Below are 15,069 nucleotides of genomic sequence, written 5' to 3'. Positions count from 1 at the left end.
CACTGACCAGCCATATTAACTGCCTTTTTCATCACCATGAATGCTCTTTAGTAGCTGGCTGTGTCTTTGAACATGCACTTAAATTCGAAGTTGTTTGTCATTTCGAAATGTTACAAAGTTGAAGTGCTGTAAAATATTTCCCAAGAGACACTGAAGATATGAACTCAGTGAGACTCAGTGATGGATGTAGAGGGCAGTGCAGAAACCCACCCTTTCAGTTAGAGTCAGTATTGCTTGTTACACCACGATGACAGACCTCAGTATGTTCTAGGATGATTGTACAGCTATAGTGATAGTTTCAGGGTGATGAGGGCTCAGGTTGGTGGATTAGGAAGACAGATCAAGTTGAGGAGGAGGGTTACTTGCACCATGGTTGGTAGCACCCCTTCCACACAACTAAGCTTTTTCTGTTCATGAAAATCTATGGGACAGATTTAAGAGCCCCTAGAGCCTCCTTGTGCCAAATTAGTGTAATTATTTTACACTAATTCGGCCCAACGAGGCCAAAATCACTGCACCAGGTGTTAAAAGGGGGCACAGCGTAGTTTACAATGGGCCTCAATGGGCTTTGTAGGATTAGCATAAACATTTTTGATGCAAATCCTGCAAAGCACCGAACTAGCATAAAAAATTATTACTCTAGTTCTCTAACTTCCGTGATGGTGTGCCGTATATTAAATATGGCTCACATACATGGTGGCATCGGGGGAACGCTAAAAAAGTGGCACTGCACTAGGTGCAGTGCCACTTTTAATAAATATGCCCCTATATTACTTGTTTCCAAATCCTTAGAGTGTGTAGTACAAAAATATTGACTCAGAGAATGACAAAAAAATGTAATACTCACCCCTGAGGCTTCCTGAAAAGGTAAATCACTTCCTCTAGCATAAACTTCGAACATACCAGTTAGCTTACAGCTGACATTATTTTCAGTTATTTTCACTTGAGGAGATCCACTGGGTTTGAAAACCAATTTGACTATATCAATGTCTTTACCGCAGAGCTGCACATATTGAAGAAACAAGTTTGTTATGTTGACAAGTATCATCACTTCACAATGTCATGGACACAATAGTACATGCAGCTTGAGTCTATAACAGAAAATATCTATAAACCTACATCTACGAATGGTAACACTACTAAATTGGTAGAAATGGATTTGAACCGCTGCAGTCCATGATTAATTGGAAAGCTGATCTATGCCTAACATAGTAAGAGATTCTGTTCTGGAGCATTTTTTCTCACCTAAGGGCATAGTTATGCATATAGAAAAGTGACACAGCACCATCAGTTTGTGAAACATTAAGTGCAGGAGCCCAAAGTTGTTTAGGAGCTCACTGCCAATTGCCAGTTTTACTAAATACTAAGGAGCACATTTAATAAACTTTCACGTATGTAAGCAATGTTGCTGTGATGCTGTGATGCTTTGTGTGAAGGGAGACAGCAGAGATGCTTTATATTTACTTATATATGGATAATAGATATGAAGCATTTCAACTCCCTCCTTGTGCACTGCACTGTGTGTAGCCTAGCACCAATGCAGGCACCATTGCCCTATAGAGAAAGGTGCCTGTTATTACGGCAAGATTATTTTTGCTCATGAAGGGACACCTTTTTCCTGCACATTTTCCTCTTTCTATGTGTGCTTTTAGGTAAGAAATTACACCATATTTCTTCAAACATAGATAATGATGCTGAGTTGATAAAATAGTCTTTGGTGCTATGCCACACCTATTAGTTCCCTATACCATTCACCTTTCCCTGGGGTACATTAGACTTCCAATGTCATAAAGTACAGAGTAGCCACCCTTAGAGCCATAGCTTACACTTCCATTATCTTTTTTTCGTACTCTTGCAGGATGATTTCATATTTGCTTTCTCAGAATGTCCCTATTGTCGGATCTTTATCTTCCTCCTCTTTTCTCTTTTTCTTGCTTTTGCCTCTCTTGCTTTGTGTTGAAGTCTGATGACGATTCTACCCCCAAAAGTGAGTGTCAATTTGATATAATTAAAATAAATGGCAGAGGTCCAGCATCTGGGTAGTCCTTTAACCCCTGATGCAGTGCTAGAGAAGAGGACCTCTGTGTCCAGCCCTACATTTGGTTCTTCCATGCTGGGAATGTAACTTTTGTTCTTGTAGTTAGGAAGACCTTAACCCCTTCTCCGCCAAGGACGTAACGGTTACGTCCATGGCTGCGGCGCTGAGGCACCAAGGATGTAACCATTACATCCTGGTAGAGGCCCTCGGGGGAAGCGCTAGCGCTCCCCCCAAGGCCCTCCCCCTCCCCTCCCCAGGGTAGGGCTGGAAGGGGAATCGCTTCCCCTTCCACCCCACACCCACTCCAGTGACGTCTTACAATTGCAGCATACAATCACGCGCTGACCTCATCAGAGGCCACCTACACCGCACTGGAAGCTCAGCTTCGGGGGTAGATAGGAAGAGAAATGCAAAACCATTTCTCCTCTGATCACGTGCTGGTGGCGGAAGAGGCATCAAAGGAAAGGAAAGGCCTTTCCTTTCCTTTGATGTCTCTCTGAGCCTTTCTGCAACCCGATCGTGAAGCGATCAGGCTGCCGAAATGGCCATTAGACACCAGGGAAGTTTGTTTTTTTTGTTTATAATTGGTTTACTTACTAGGAAAGTGGCCCCTTAGGCAAGGGCCACTCCTCAGGGGGGCAAATCATTAGTAGGCCTTTTCTGCCTCCGCAGGGGGCAGATCGGCCTATTTTAATTAGTCTGATCTGCCCTGAGAGGGGGCAGAACCCACTAGACACCAGGGATGTTTTTTTGTTTGTTTATGCTGTGTTTACTTATAAGGGGAGCCGCCCCTTAGGCAACGGTTGCTTCCCTGGGGGGCAAATTAACTTTAGGCAATTTCTGCCTATTTTTATTAGGCAAATCTGCCCGCCGAGGGGGCAGAAACCACTAGACACCAGAGATTTTTTTTAGGTCAATTTCACACAGGGGGAGTGATACCTTAGGCAAGGGTCGCTCCCCTGGGGGGGGGGCAAAGTTATTTTAGGCCATTTCTGACCCAAGGGGGGCAGAAAACACTAGGTACAAGGGATTTTTTTACTTTTTTTTTTTACAGATGGGGAGCGACCCTTTAGACAAGGGTCGATCAACGGGGCAATTTTATTTTAGACCATTTCTGCCCACCTGAGGGGCAGATCGACCTATTTTTCTTAGGCCAATCTGCACCCGGGGTGGCAGAAACCACTAGACACCAGGGATTATTTTTTTTTGTGCCAATTTCAAGCAAGGGGAGTGACTCCATAAGCAAGGGGCGCTATCCTGGGGGGGCAACTTTATTTTAGGCCATATCTGTCACCCTTGGAGGCAGATCAGCCTATTTTTATTAGGCTGATTGGGGGCAGAAACCATTCGGCACTAGGGATTTTGTATTTATTTGATTTTTTACAGATGTGGAGCGACCCCTTAGGCAAGGGTCGCTTCCCTGGGGGCAAATTTATTTAAGGCCATTTATGCCCCCTTGGGGGCAAATCAGCCTATTCTATTAGGCCAATCTGCCTCCGGGGCAGAAACCACTTAGGCATGAGGGATTGGAATGTCTGTGTGTGTTTTGTTTGGGGGGCAGCCCCTTGGGCAAGGGTCGCTCCCCCCGGTGGCACATTACTGCTGGCCCTTTCTGCTCCCCTTGGGGGCAGAGCGGCCTATTTTTGTAAGGCCCATATGCCCCTAAGGGGGCAGAAAGCCCACCAGAGACCAGGGAAGATTTTTTTTCAATAAAAGAGGGTGGGGGTATGGCCATACCACCACCCCAAATAAATGGGGACAAAGTTGGTCTGCCCACCGGTGGGCAGATGGGGCAATTACCTCCGATCCATTTCCCGGGTGGCAGAAAGCCTACTAGATGACAGGGATTTTTTTTGTTTTTTATAAATAGTGGGGTGGTGGCTACCAACCAGTGTGGGCATGGTTATGCCCCCACCCCAACTAAAGGGGGCAACAGTCTTTCAGCTCTCCCAGCGCACACTAAAACATCTTATCCCATGGCAAGAAAGGGGACAATTGATTATTTTGGGTTTCCGTTTTACATGTAAGTCATGAGAGCTTGTTTAAGTCTCAAAATCGTCCCACTTGGAATTGTGAGGGCTGCACTTTTTGGACTTTGGGACGCTGCTATGTAGAAAAATCTACGAGACCTAGGCCCATCTGAAAACTAAACATCTGAGTGAGTCCAGGGTGGTGTGCTTCACATGCACTTCGCACCATTTTCTTACCCACAATGCCCTTCAAACCTCAAACATTGCTTGAAATCACACATTTTTCCCACATTTTTGTGATGGAACCTTCCGGAATCTGCGGGAATCCACAAAGTTCCTACCACCCAGCTTTGTCACATCTATAGCGATAAACATTCTGCCCCACTTGTCAGCCTAAAAACGTTTTTATTTTCAAACTTTCCCTTTTGGACCCGATTTTTATCGGGAGACCGGGGAGAACGCTGGGTAGATGGAAGTTTGTGGCTCCCCTCAGATTCCAGAACTTTGCAGCACCGAAATGTGAGGGAAAAAGCGCTTTTTTGCCAGATGTTGAGGTTCGCAAAGGATTCTGAGTAACAGAACCTGGTGAGAGCCCCACAAGTCACCCCATTTTGAATTCCCCTAGGTGTCTAGTTTTCAAAAATGTATAGGTTTGCTAGGCTTCCCTAGGTGCTGGCCAAAATCCCCATCTAGGCACTTTCCAAAAAACACGTCACATTTCAATGACAAAAATATGATGTGTCCATATTGCATTTCCTGTTGCGGGCATTAAGCCTACCCACGCAAGTGAGGTATCATTTTTACTGGGAACACAGAATAGAAGAACAAGTGTTATTGCCCCTTTTCTTTCCCTACATTTTTCCCTTCCAACTGTAAAACAGTGTGTAAAAAAGACGACTATTTGAGAATTGCCCTGTAATTCACATGCTAGTATGGAGGCCCCGGAATACAGAGATGTGCAAATAACCTCTGCTTCTCAACACCTTATCTTGTGCCCGTTTTGGAAATACAAAGGTTTCCTTGATATCTATTTTTCACTCTTTATATTTCACCAAATGAATTGCTGTATGCCCGTTATACAATGAAAACCCATTGCAAGGTGCAGCTCCTTTATTGGCTCTGCGTACCTAGGGTTCTTGATGAACCTACAAGCCCTGTATATCCCCGCAACCTAAAGAGTCCAGCAAACGTAACGGTATATTGCTTCTGAAAATCTGACATCGCAGGTTAAAGTTACAGTGCATAACGTGGAGAAAAATGGCTGTTTTTTCACTTCAATATTTTTTATTTCAGCTGTTATTTTCTGTAAGAAAACCTTGTAGGATCTACAATACAGAATTGTGTCTTTTTTTTTAATGTTTAACTGTTTAGGATCCAGCATTGGTTTCAAACCCATTTCTGTCACTAACTAGAAGGAGGCTGAAAGCACAAAAAATGGGGTATGCCCCACTAAAATGCCAAAATTGTGTTGAAAAATGTGGTTTTCTGATTCAAGGCCGCCTGTTCCAGAAAGCTGGCACAATGGTGATTTTAGCACCGCAACCCCTTTGTTGATGCCATTTTCAGTGAAAAAAAACACAAGCCTTCTTCTGCAGCCCTTTTTTCCCATTTTTCTAAAAAAACGAAATTTTTGCTGCATTTTGGTCAATTTCTTGGTCTTCTCCAGGGGAACCCACAAACTCTGCGTACCTCTAGAATACCTATTTTGGAAAAAAGGACGCAAATTTGGCATTGGTAGCTTATGTGGACAAAATGTTATGACAAGCTAAGAGAGAACTGCTCCAAATAGCCAAAAAAGGCCTGGCACTCGATGGGGGAAAAGGCCTGGCAGCGAAGGGGTTAATCAGCAAGTGGAGGATCCTGTTAACCCTTGAACCCAAACCAATGAACAGCCAGAGTCCTGTGTAGTGTAGCCTTGACTGAATACTTTCACCAGGACCAGCTGTTCTCACGTCATAGCCATTTAGAGTTTTTTCTCAAATCCTAATCAGAATTAACATGGTCTACCACTGCCACAGGAGCACTGTAATGTAAGATTTTGATCCTGGGGTAATGTATTAATTCCTAATCCTAATCACACGGTTCTCGATGGTCCTCGTCCCGTGACGGTAGCAAAATGTGTTTCACTCAGTGGATTGGAGCATAAAATGAATTGGCAAATAATCATTTTTTATGTGTGTGGGATTTTGACATATTTCATGAAAAAACAGTTATCTAAGCTTAAAAGCAGGGCTTGAAGAAGGCCTTTTTTAAGAACTTCCTCTGTTCTTGGAGTTTTGAAAGATGCGTCCTCATCGAATCACAATGCCCTATTTCCTCAAAAAGAGCCTAATTTTCAACCAGTTTCAGTGGTAACGACAGTGATAGAGCTATGCTGGATGGGGAGTAACCCTAAGTAGTTTAGTGGCTTCCCTTTCTTAGAGGGATATCTCGAAAGGGAGATCATGGAAAAAATGGGCAGTAATGCCTTTTGGGAGGACGTGTTTGTTTCTAGAGCCTCCGTTTCGGTGAATACCATTCTAACACAAGCCTTAACCACGAACACGCACACCTTTTACAATTGCAACATTAAAGGAATCTTAACTTACCTGTTTTATTGTTTGACTTAGTGCAATAAGGCCATCACCACCGATGATCTAAGAAGACAAAAAAACTGTGAGAGTTAGTCTCATGTTCATGAATGTAAGTTAGACTCTACAAAAATGTTTATGGAGAATTAAGGGCTAAAATATTATCATGCGGAAGACCAACATCATTCTCAATCTTTGGGAGCACATTTCACTGAGCACCTCTGGAAAAAAGAACATACCAGTCACCGGAGGCTTCTTATTACCTAGTAGTGCCCCAATGTGTTTCTTGAGTGTTTTATGGGAGGCAAAGAATACCACGTTTCCCAGTGCTGCATTGTTTCCATTCTGAATGGTTTCGCACCGACAACCATCATGAGGTACTGAGAGCTGGGGCTTGAGGGATCTGACCCTACACGGATAATGCAGCTGTTCGCCTCTGTCTTGTGAAAATAAATATGCACAGTGACAGTGAAATTCAAAATTGTCCATCCAGGATGTTTAAGTTTAAGGTGTTTCATGCTATATACCAAATAAGGCACTTTATATAGATTCTAAGGAATTCCAATAGTTTACCTTTTTTACATTTTATGGCTATGTCCTCTTGCATTTTAATTTTGATTTGAGTGTCTTTATTGAGGTACAGAAGCCATCTGCGTTTCCCTGTTGTCCTAGAGCTTAATATCAAGCAATAGCTCTTTTTAAGTATGGCTTGAGAGAACAGTTGTCCTTTTACCTTATGTGATTAGCAGAAAATGAGCTTTAAGAAGCAGTACTGCTCTACTTTCGCTCCAACGTTGATTTCCTTGAAAACGCATTTTGATTCGGCAGACATTATGTGGTTCACTGAAAAAGAGAGCTTGTGTTGCACTTTTTGCCTTGAGGGAAAGCTTATGCTCAACCCAGAAGGACGAAGTTGTTTATGGCGACAAGTCAGTGGTCACAGTTAAAGGCCTGGATCTGTTTGTTAGGTAAAACTATGACATACGCAGTATACCTGACATATATTTTGAAAAGCATATGTAAAAGTAAAAAGGCTTTAAGTGAGATTTATAAGTACACTGTGTTACAGCTTGCAGATAGGTACTTTGTTATAGGAAAACTCACATATGACAAGAGTTTGGGTATTTGTTAACCACTGGGGTGGAGAATTTGCACTCTGAACATTCATCCGTAGGACTCTTTTTATGGAAGGGTTGGACAATGTTTTGCCAGCTGTACTTTTGTATATATATAAAAGTTTATGACTGTATACCAATAGCTACTTCATGGGAAAGCTAATGCGGAATACAGTATGCCTGAGAGAGCTATTGTGAGAAGCTACTGATAAAGATTGTAGGTCTGATTGATTCTTTGGAGACTGTTATGTCATTGGCCATAGGTCTAAATCTTTGTTATGAAAATATGCGACAAATATGCGACAAAAACAGCAGGCCTGATTTATTTAAATGAACACCATGTGGTAAAGCCAGTCAGCCTTTAAGGATCTATTGCTAATACCCTGTGTTAAATACTGTAGACAGGTATTGCTTTACATGAATTCCCACTAATTACTGTAATATGCAAGTGTTTTAAGGTGGTTTCCTCTTACCTTTGTTTTCCTTCTGACAAACCCTACAATGATACAATTGTAATTTGGTAATGTCTATTTACACTCCTAAGTGGGGCTGAATATTGTTTTGCCAACTATAATTTTGTGTATATTTAAGATATCCTGATTGACTGGATGAGGATTGCTTTGTGGGTATGCTTAGATAGGCTTCAGTGGGCCTGAGTTAGTTGTGGTGACAAATCAATTTTAAAGGCTAGATGATTGATTGTCCATTTGGGAAAATGCATGTCAGATGCCCTAGTTATGATGTGTTTATTATGAAAACTAACACCAAATGACGTAAGCCTGTCTAATTTATTGTTAAACATGTTTGTTAATGCCAATAAGCTTTTAAGGGTGGATTTTGATTACGTTGTGTTAAAAACTGTAGATAGATATTTTGCTACATAGAATCTCACAGATTACAGTAGTGAAAGTCAGCACCTAGGGGTTCTGAGTCCCAGCAGGCTAAAGGGCTAAAGCAGGTGGTCCTCATTTTCTGCAGCTCATGTGGCAGCCCAGCAGTGCTGTAAAGCACCACTGGGGGTCCCAGCATGCGGGAGAGCACCTGGGGGCTACAAGTCCCAGCAGGCTAAAGGGTTGAGGAGGCGGTCCTCATAACCCACTGTGTGGGAGAGTCAGCACCTGGGTACTACGAGTCCCAGCATGCTAAAGGGTTGAGGAGGGGGCCCTCATCATCCGCTACACCTGTGAGAGCCCAGCAATGCCATATAGTCCCAAGGGTGGTCATGCAATAACCGAGAGTCACCACCTGGGGACTACAAATCCCAGCAGGCTAAATAGCTAAAGGAGGCAGCCCTCATCATCTACAGCACCTGAGGCAGCCCAGCACCACTGTAAGTCCCACCACATGAGACACATGCAGGCGGTGTCTGGGAGAACCTCTCTGCAAAGGCAGGCCCGTTCTGCGCCGTCAGCTCCAGGAAGAGACAGGGCAGGGACACCCCCCTGGCTTTGCTTATTACTTCTGCTGGACGTTGACTAGTAAGCCTATTTCTCATTGCACAGTCCCTCTATTCAGGGCCTGTTTTTAACTCCTGTGATCCTGGCTTGTCTGATTGACTGATTGTTGTCCTGGGACATGATTTTGTCCCTTTTATTACCTGCACTTCTTTTAAGTTCCATGGGCAAATAGAATGCAACTTGTTGGACTTTTTTGCTTATGCAGGGTCATGCCCATTCTTTTTGCCTCCTGCCTCCCATTTTTTCTGACCTGTTGCTGATGGCTATTGAACTCTGAGCACTTTACCACTGCTAACCAGTGCTAAAGTGCATATGCTCGCTGTGTAAATTGTATGTAATTGGTTTATCCATGATTAGCATATTTGATTTACTAGTAAGTCCCTAGTAAAGTGCACTAGAGGTGCCAGGGCCTGTAAATCAAATGCTAATAGGCGGCCTGCAGCACTGGGTGTGCCACCACATGAGTAGCTCTGTAATCATGTCTCAGACCTGCCAATGTAGTGTCTGTGTGTGCAGTTTTAACTGTAAATTCGACTTGGCAAGTGTACCCACTTGCCAGGCCTAAACCTTCCCTTTTCTTACATGTAAGGCACCCCTAAGGTAGGCCCTAGGCAGCCCCAAGGGCAGGGTGCAGTGTATGGTTAAGGTAGGACATATAGTAATGTGTTTTATATGTCCTGACAGTGAAATATTGCTAAATCATTTTTCACTGTTACAAGGCCTGTCCCTCCCATAGGTTAACATGGGGGCTACCTTTAAATATGATTAAAGTCTAGATTCCCTTTGGGAGCAGATAGTTTGGGGTCTCTGAGCTCACAATTTAAAAATACATCTTTTAGTAAAGTTGATTTTAAGATTGTGCGTTTGAAAATGCCACTTTTAGAAAGTGAGCATTTTCTTGCTTATACCATTTCTGTGACTCTGCCTGTTTGTGGATTCCCTGTCTGGGTCAGTTTGACAGTTGTCTGGTTGCACATCACACTACACAGTGACACAAAGGGAGCTGGGGTGTAGTCTGCATTTCCTGATGAGCCATCTGTGCTAGGAGGGAGGGGAGGAGTGGTCACTTACACCTAAAAGGGCTGTGCCTGTCTTCACACAATGCAGTCTCTGACCCCCTGGTGAGTGTCTGGGGCCTGGCCTGGGCAAGGCAGGATTTCACTTTCCAAAGAGACTTTACTTTGAAGTAGGCCTACTTCAAAGGAGAAATTGTGTATAAGAAGGGCACCCAAAACCACAGACTTTAGAACACTTCTGGAAACAAGAGGAACCTCTGCCTGGAGAAGAGCTGAAGAGCTGAGGAGAAGTGCTGCCCTGCCAGTGACTGTGCTTTGTGGAGCTATCCTGCAGTTGCTGCTTCTGCCAGAGTAAGAGGGCAAAGACTAGACTTTGTGTGCCTTCCATCTTGTGAAGAAATCTCCAAGGGCTTGATTTAGAACTTGCCTCCTGTTGTTTGAAGTCTCAGAGACAGCAAAGACTTCTCTCTGACAGCACCTGGAGTCTCTGGAGAGACTCCTGCTCTGGCAAGTGGTGCCCTATCCAGTCCCTGGGCCCTTGAAAGGAAAGCTGGTGGAAATCCAAGGAAATCGTCTCGGACGACTTCGGACCGAAGCTGCTGCTGAATCCGGTGACGCCACCTGCACCCGACTTCGTGATCTTCGCTGGAACGCGACGACCTTCGCAGACCCAACGCCGCTGCAGCCCCGCTGAAGTCCGCGGCTCTGTGGAAGTCGCCGCACCACATCGTGACCGAAGCCGCTCGAAGTGCGTGGATTCAACGTTTCACACAGACGCCGCGATCCCCGACTTCGCGCATCGATTTGTTTTCACCCTTCACCAAAGGTACTGTACTTGGGGGTCTACGAGACTCTGTGTCTGGCGCCGCTTGTGTCGGCTTGTTGGGAACGACTACCTCACGACGCTGTGTTAACACCTTATCGAAGCATTTTGTGTTTCTAAGCGCTATTATTGAGTTTAATCTTTAAAAATACATAACTTGACTTGTGTATGTCGGATTTTTGTCATTTTGGTCTCGTTTTGTTTAGATAAATATTTCCTATTTTTCTAAACTGGTGTTGTGTCATTTTGTAGTGTTTTCTTTAAGTTGCTGTGTTGTGGTACACATACTTCACACCTAGCACTCTGAAGTTAAGCCTACTGCTCTGCCAAGCTACCCAAGGGGTAAGCACTGGTTAGCTGAGGGTGATTCTCTTTTACCCCGACTAGAGTGAGGGTCCTTGCTTGAACAGGGGGTAACCTGACTGTCAACCAAAGACCCCATTTCTAACATTGGTGATCAGCGGTTGGGATTTGGACTAGTAATTGTACTTGACATACAGTGATTAAGTGTACACTACTGTTTTGATCTCGGACCACTACGTGACCACATACTACTTGTTTGGTGATCTTTCATTTTCTCTTTGGGACTCCTTTTCGTTCTACTTCCATGATTTTGCTGATCCCTTGACTGATTATTTTTACTTCATTGGGAACTTGTTTTCTGATGTTGGAACTTTGCACTTGTTGCCATCATGTCTCAATCTGGAGATGCAACAGCTGGAGCTGTGTTTGAATTAGGGAAACTGAAGAGGTACTCAGTTGCTCAATTGAAACAGTTCTGTGAAGATCTTGCCTGTCCCGTTAAGAGCTCTGCCAGGAGGGTCCTTGCTTGAACAGGGGGTAACCTGTCAACCAAAGACCCCATTTCTAACACAACTGATATGTCTATGGGTGTTGAGAAGGTATTTTAATCTCATTAGCATTAAATTGTGCCATGTCTGAGGTGGAGGCAGACTGGCTATATATAGGGGCAGTCCTACTCACCTTCTTAGTTAAATCCTTGATGCTAGTTGTGAACATCTATAATCCTAATGGTCATTCTTACAACTCTGATGTTATCTCTAATCCGTGCTCTGTTGTAGAGAAATTTAAGAACTCCTTAGATATTTTTGTTTTAGATTTTACTAATAACACATTGATCTTGGTCATGGGCATCTTTAACATCCATCCTTGCTCAGGACCCTGTTTTGTTCTTCTGGATTTCTTGAGTCGAGATGATTCACCATCCCTCACTTTGAACATTCTTCTCTAGGGGACCAGGAGAACTTTTTGTTTTCTTCCCATAATTTGGTCATACCTAGGACTCAGGTAGGTCCCACATATGTAGGAAGAGGGCTGAATTAATTGTGGACCATAGTCTGATTTCTCTTCCACTTACCAGTCTTCTAGATGATTACCAGACCAAATGGATGGGTTGAAGTGTTCATAACACCTTGGTGTTTGTCTTAAAAAATCAGTACAGCATCCTCCATCATTGGCCTCTTCCCTGAAATATCAAAGCAGGGTAGACACCTGAAGTGGACCAAAATATTTCTGGATGAGTTCTGTGGCATTTTGTTTAGGCAGTTGTGAGGTAGAACACTGTCTTAATTCTGATGTATGTCCTAAAGATGTCAGCTGATTGTTTCCACTCTGCACAGGTGTGAGACTTGCCCTTACTGTTCCCAGTCGAGGTTCTTCTGTCTCAAGCAGAATTTGGTGGTTTGATGAGGCATGCACTAAAGCCCATTTTGTTTTAATGAAAGATCTTAAATGTTGTCAAATAAACAGAGGGAAAACCAAGGTCTAAGAACCCACTATAAGAGGGTTTTGAAGGAGATAAAGGAATTCCCCCAAGGAGGATATCTGGGACCATCGTGTGACTCTTATGATTGTGCAGCATTCTGGAGAGTTCGAAACATTCCTTTTTTAGCTGATGAAGCCCCGATACTTTGTTCTCTATGATATCTGAAGATAAATGGTACAACCACTTTTCTCAAACGTATTCATTTTTTAACGATAGGTCAGAGTTAGCTGGTATGAAGGTCATGAATACCGCTTGCCTCTTCTTTTCTATTACTGAAGTTATGTGTGCTGTCAATCGCTTAGCCTGTAATAAGGCCCCTGGTCCAGATGGTGCCCTAGATGACCTTTTTAGGAGTTACATAGTTATGTGGGTGCCCTTGCTGATGAACATCTTAAATGTTCCTGCCTCAATTGGCTTTCCAAGTTATTGGTCTCAATCCATTATTGTGATACTTTTTAAGAAGGGTGACTGGGTTGATCCAAGATGCTATAGGTCCATATCTCATTGATACCACTGTCAAATTCTTGGAACAGGCGGTCTTAAAAAGGCTGTCTGTGTGGGCTGCAGAGAAGAACATTATCACTGATTCGCAATACAGGTTTAGGTTGGTTTGGGCACCATTGTCCAATGCTTGAATTTGTACCTTTTGTCTCAGAAATACACAGTGGCCAAAACTGGTACCCTTTTCTTGGGTTTTATTGATCTCTCATCAGATTTCGATTGGATGCATCGTTCAAAGTTGCGGTCATTATTGTTGACCCCAGGTGTTCAGCCGCCCTGATCTCCTTTTTGGCAGGCATCCATTTGAATATGCCTGCCTCAGTTAGACGGCTAATGCACCAAACAATTCCCCACCACCACAGGAGTTAGATAGTGGTGTATCCTGGCCCCCTAATTATTTACTATCTACATCAATGGGCTAGAGCAGCATTGTTGAGAGCGCAATGGGACCGACCTCCGTGTGGGTTCCAGGCCACTACCAGTTCTCTTACAGGCAGATGATGTCATCCTTATGTCAAGGATGGCACTAGCCTCCAGCTGCTTCTTGATTCCTTTGTTGCGTTTATGGGGGGGCCTAAATCCCTCTGTGAACATCTCAAAATCTTTTGTGATGGCTATCAATGTCAAACCTGCCAAATCCAAAAGACATTTTTATATTAACTCCAAATCACCCAAGTCTGCTCCTTTACTTGTGTGGGCATTTTGTTTAATGATAACACTTCCTGGGCCCCCTCTTTTCTTTCGAAAAGATTTACACTAGACAGGTTATGTGGGTCATTCCTGGACATCAGTTTAAGGGTGGTCAGAAAACCCATAGAAGCTTTGACACATATTTGCAAAGCTAACTCCATCTCCGCAACATGTTATGAAAGTGAATCTGGGGGTACATGAATTGCAGTCCCATCCAGCTGAAAGAAAGTAAGTTTGCCAGGTGATTGCTGGTGGTCAAGCAAGGTTTCTCAACATTTGCCTGCATAAAGAACTCGGGCCTGATTTAAAGTTTGGCTGATGGGTTACTCAGTCACAAACATGACGGCTATCCTGTCCGCCGTATTTCAATCCCATTCTATCCTATGGAAATCGTAATTCACTGGTCGGGATTTCTGTTCCATTTGTGACAGAGTAACCTGTCCGCCAAACTCTAAAGCAGGCCCTTGATCTTAAATATATCTCGGGTACCATCAAACTCAGGCCTCTACTCTGCTGGATTTCCATCTGTCATTAGAGCGAGTCAAATCTTAATAGGTTGATATTCAGGGATTATCTCTCTGGACAACTTGAAAACAATTCCCTGGCTCAACAGTATTAAGTCTGAGCTCACAGCTTTGGGTAGCGCCGGCTTATTTACGCACCCTGAAGAAATTGTCAAGGTTGATTATTTGTGGGTTTAACAGAATTTCTTATCACGCCTTTCTTTTGCCAGGAAAGGGCATGAAATGCAGAAACTAGTTGCTTGGGCTTATTGCTTGCTAAAGACTGTTAATTCTATTGAGCCCTATCTGACCTGTGTTAAAATTGTCTATCATCATCAGCTTTTATCCAGATTCAGAATGAATTAATCAGCTTTCCCAAAGGTTGGGCTGTAGAAAGCACCCTAGGCACATGTGAGTGTGACAAAACCTTGGCTCAGACCATTACACATGTTGTAATGTTTTGCACCTTATACACCTTTCCTAGGAAAAAATGTTTGTACCTATTTTAGGAGCAACAGATTTTAAGCAAGTGAGGCCTTCAATGCTGCTTCTCCTCATGTTTTGGGAGACCCACACTTGTGTAAATATGGGACATTTTTA

General features: G+C 43.5%; 1 protein-coding gene across 1 annotated transcript in view; it reads right to left on the bottom strand.

Moving 5' to 3' along the window:
- LOC138247247 (uncharacterized) overlaps positions 1-15,069 on the bottom strand; it is a 295,171-nt gene that overhangs the window by 73,897 nt on the left and 206,205 nt on the right. Inside the window, exons 10-11 of the mRNA XM_069201977.1 lie at positions 6,597-6,644; positions 848-1,003 (exon numbers count right to left, since the gene is read on the bottom strand). Of these exons, the coding sequence (XP_069058078.1) occupies positions 848-1,003; positions 6,597-6,644 (204 nt within the window). The remainder of the gene's footprint in view (positions 1-847; positions 1,004-6,596; positions 6,645-15,069) is intronic.

The sequence above is a fragment of the Pleurodeles waltl genome, chromosome 7 (assembly GCF_031143425.1).
Source record: "Pleurodeles waltl isolate 20211129_DDA chromosome 7, aPleWal1.hap1.20221129, whole genome shotgun sequence".
NCBI classification, from domain to species: domain Eukaryota; kingdom Metazoa; phylum Chordata; class Amphibia; order Caudata; family Salamandridae; genus Pleurodeles; species Pleurodeles waltl.
Note: the sequence above shows the minus strand (reverse complement) of the source record. Positions and strands in the feature narration are given on the sequence as shown.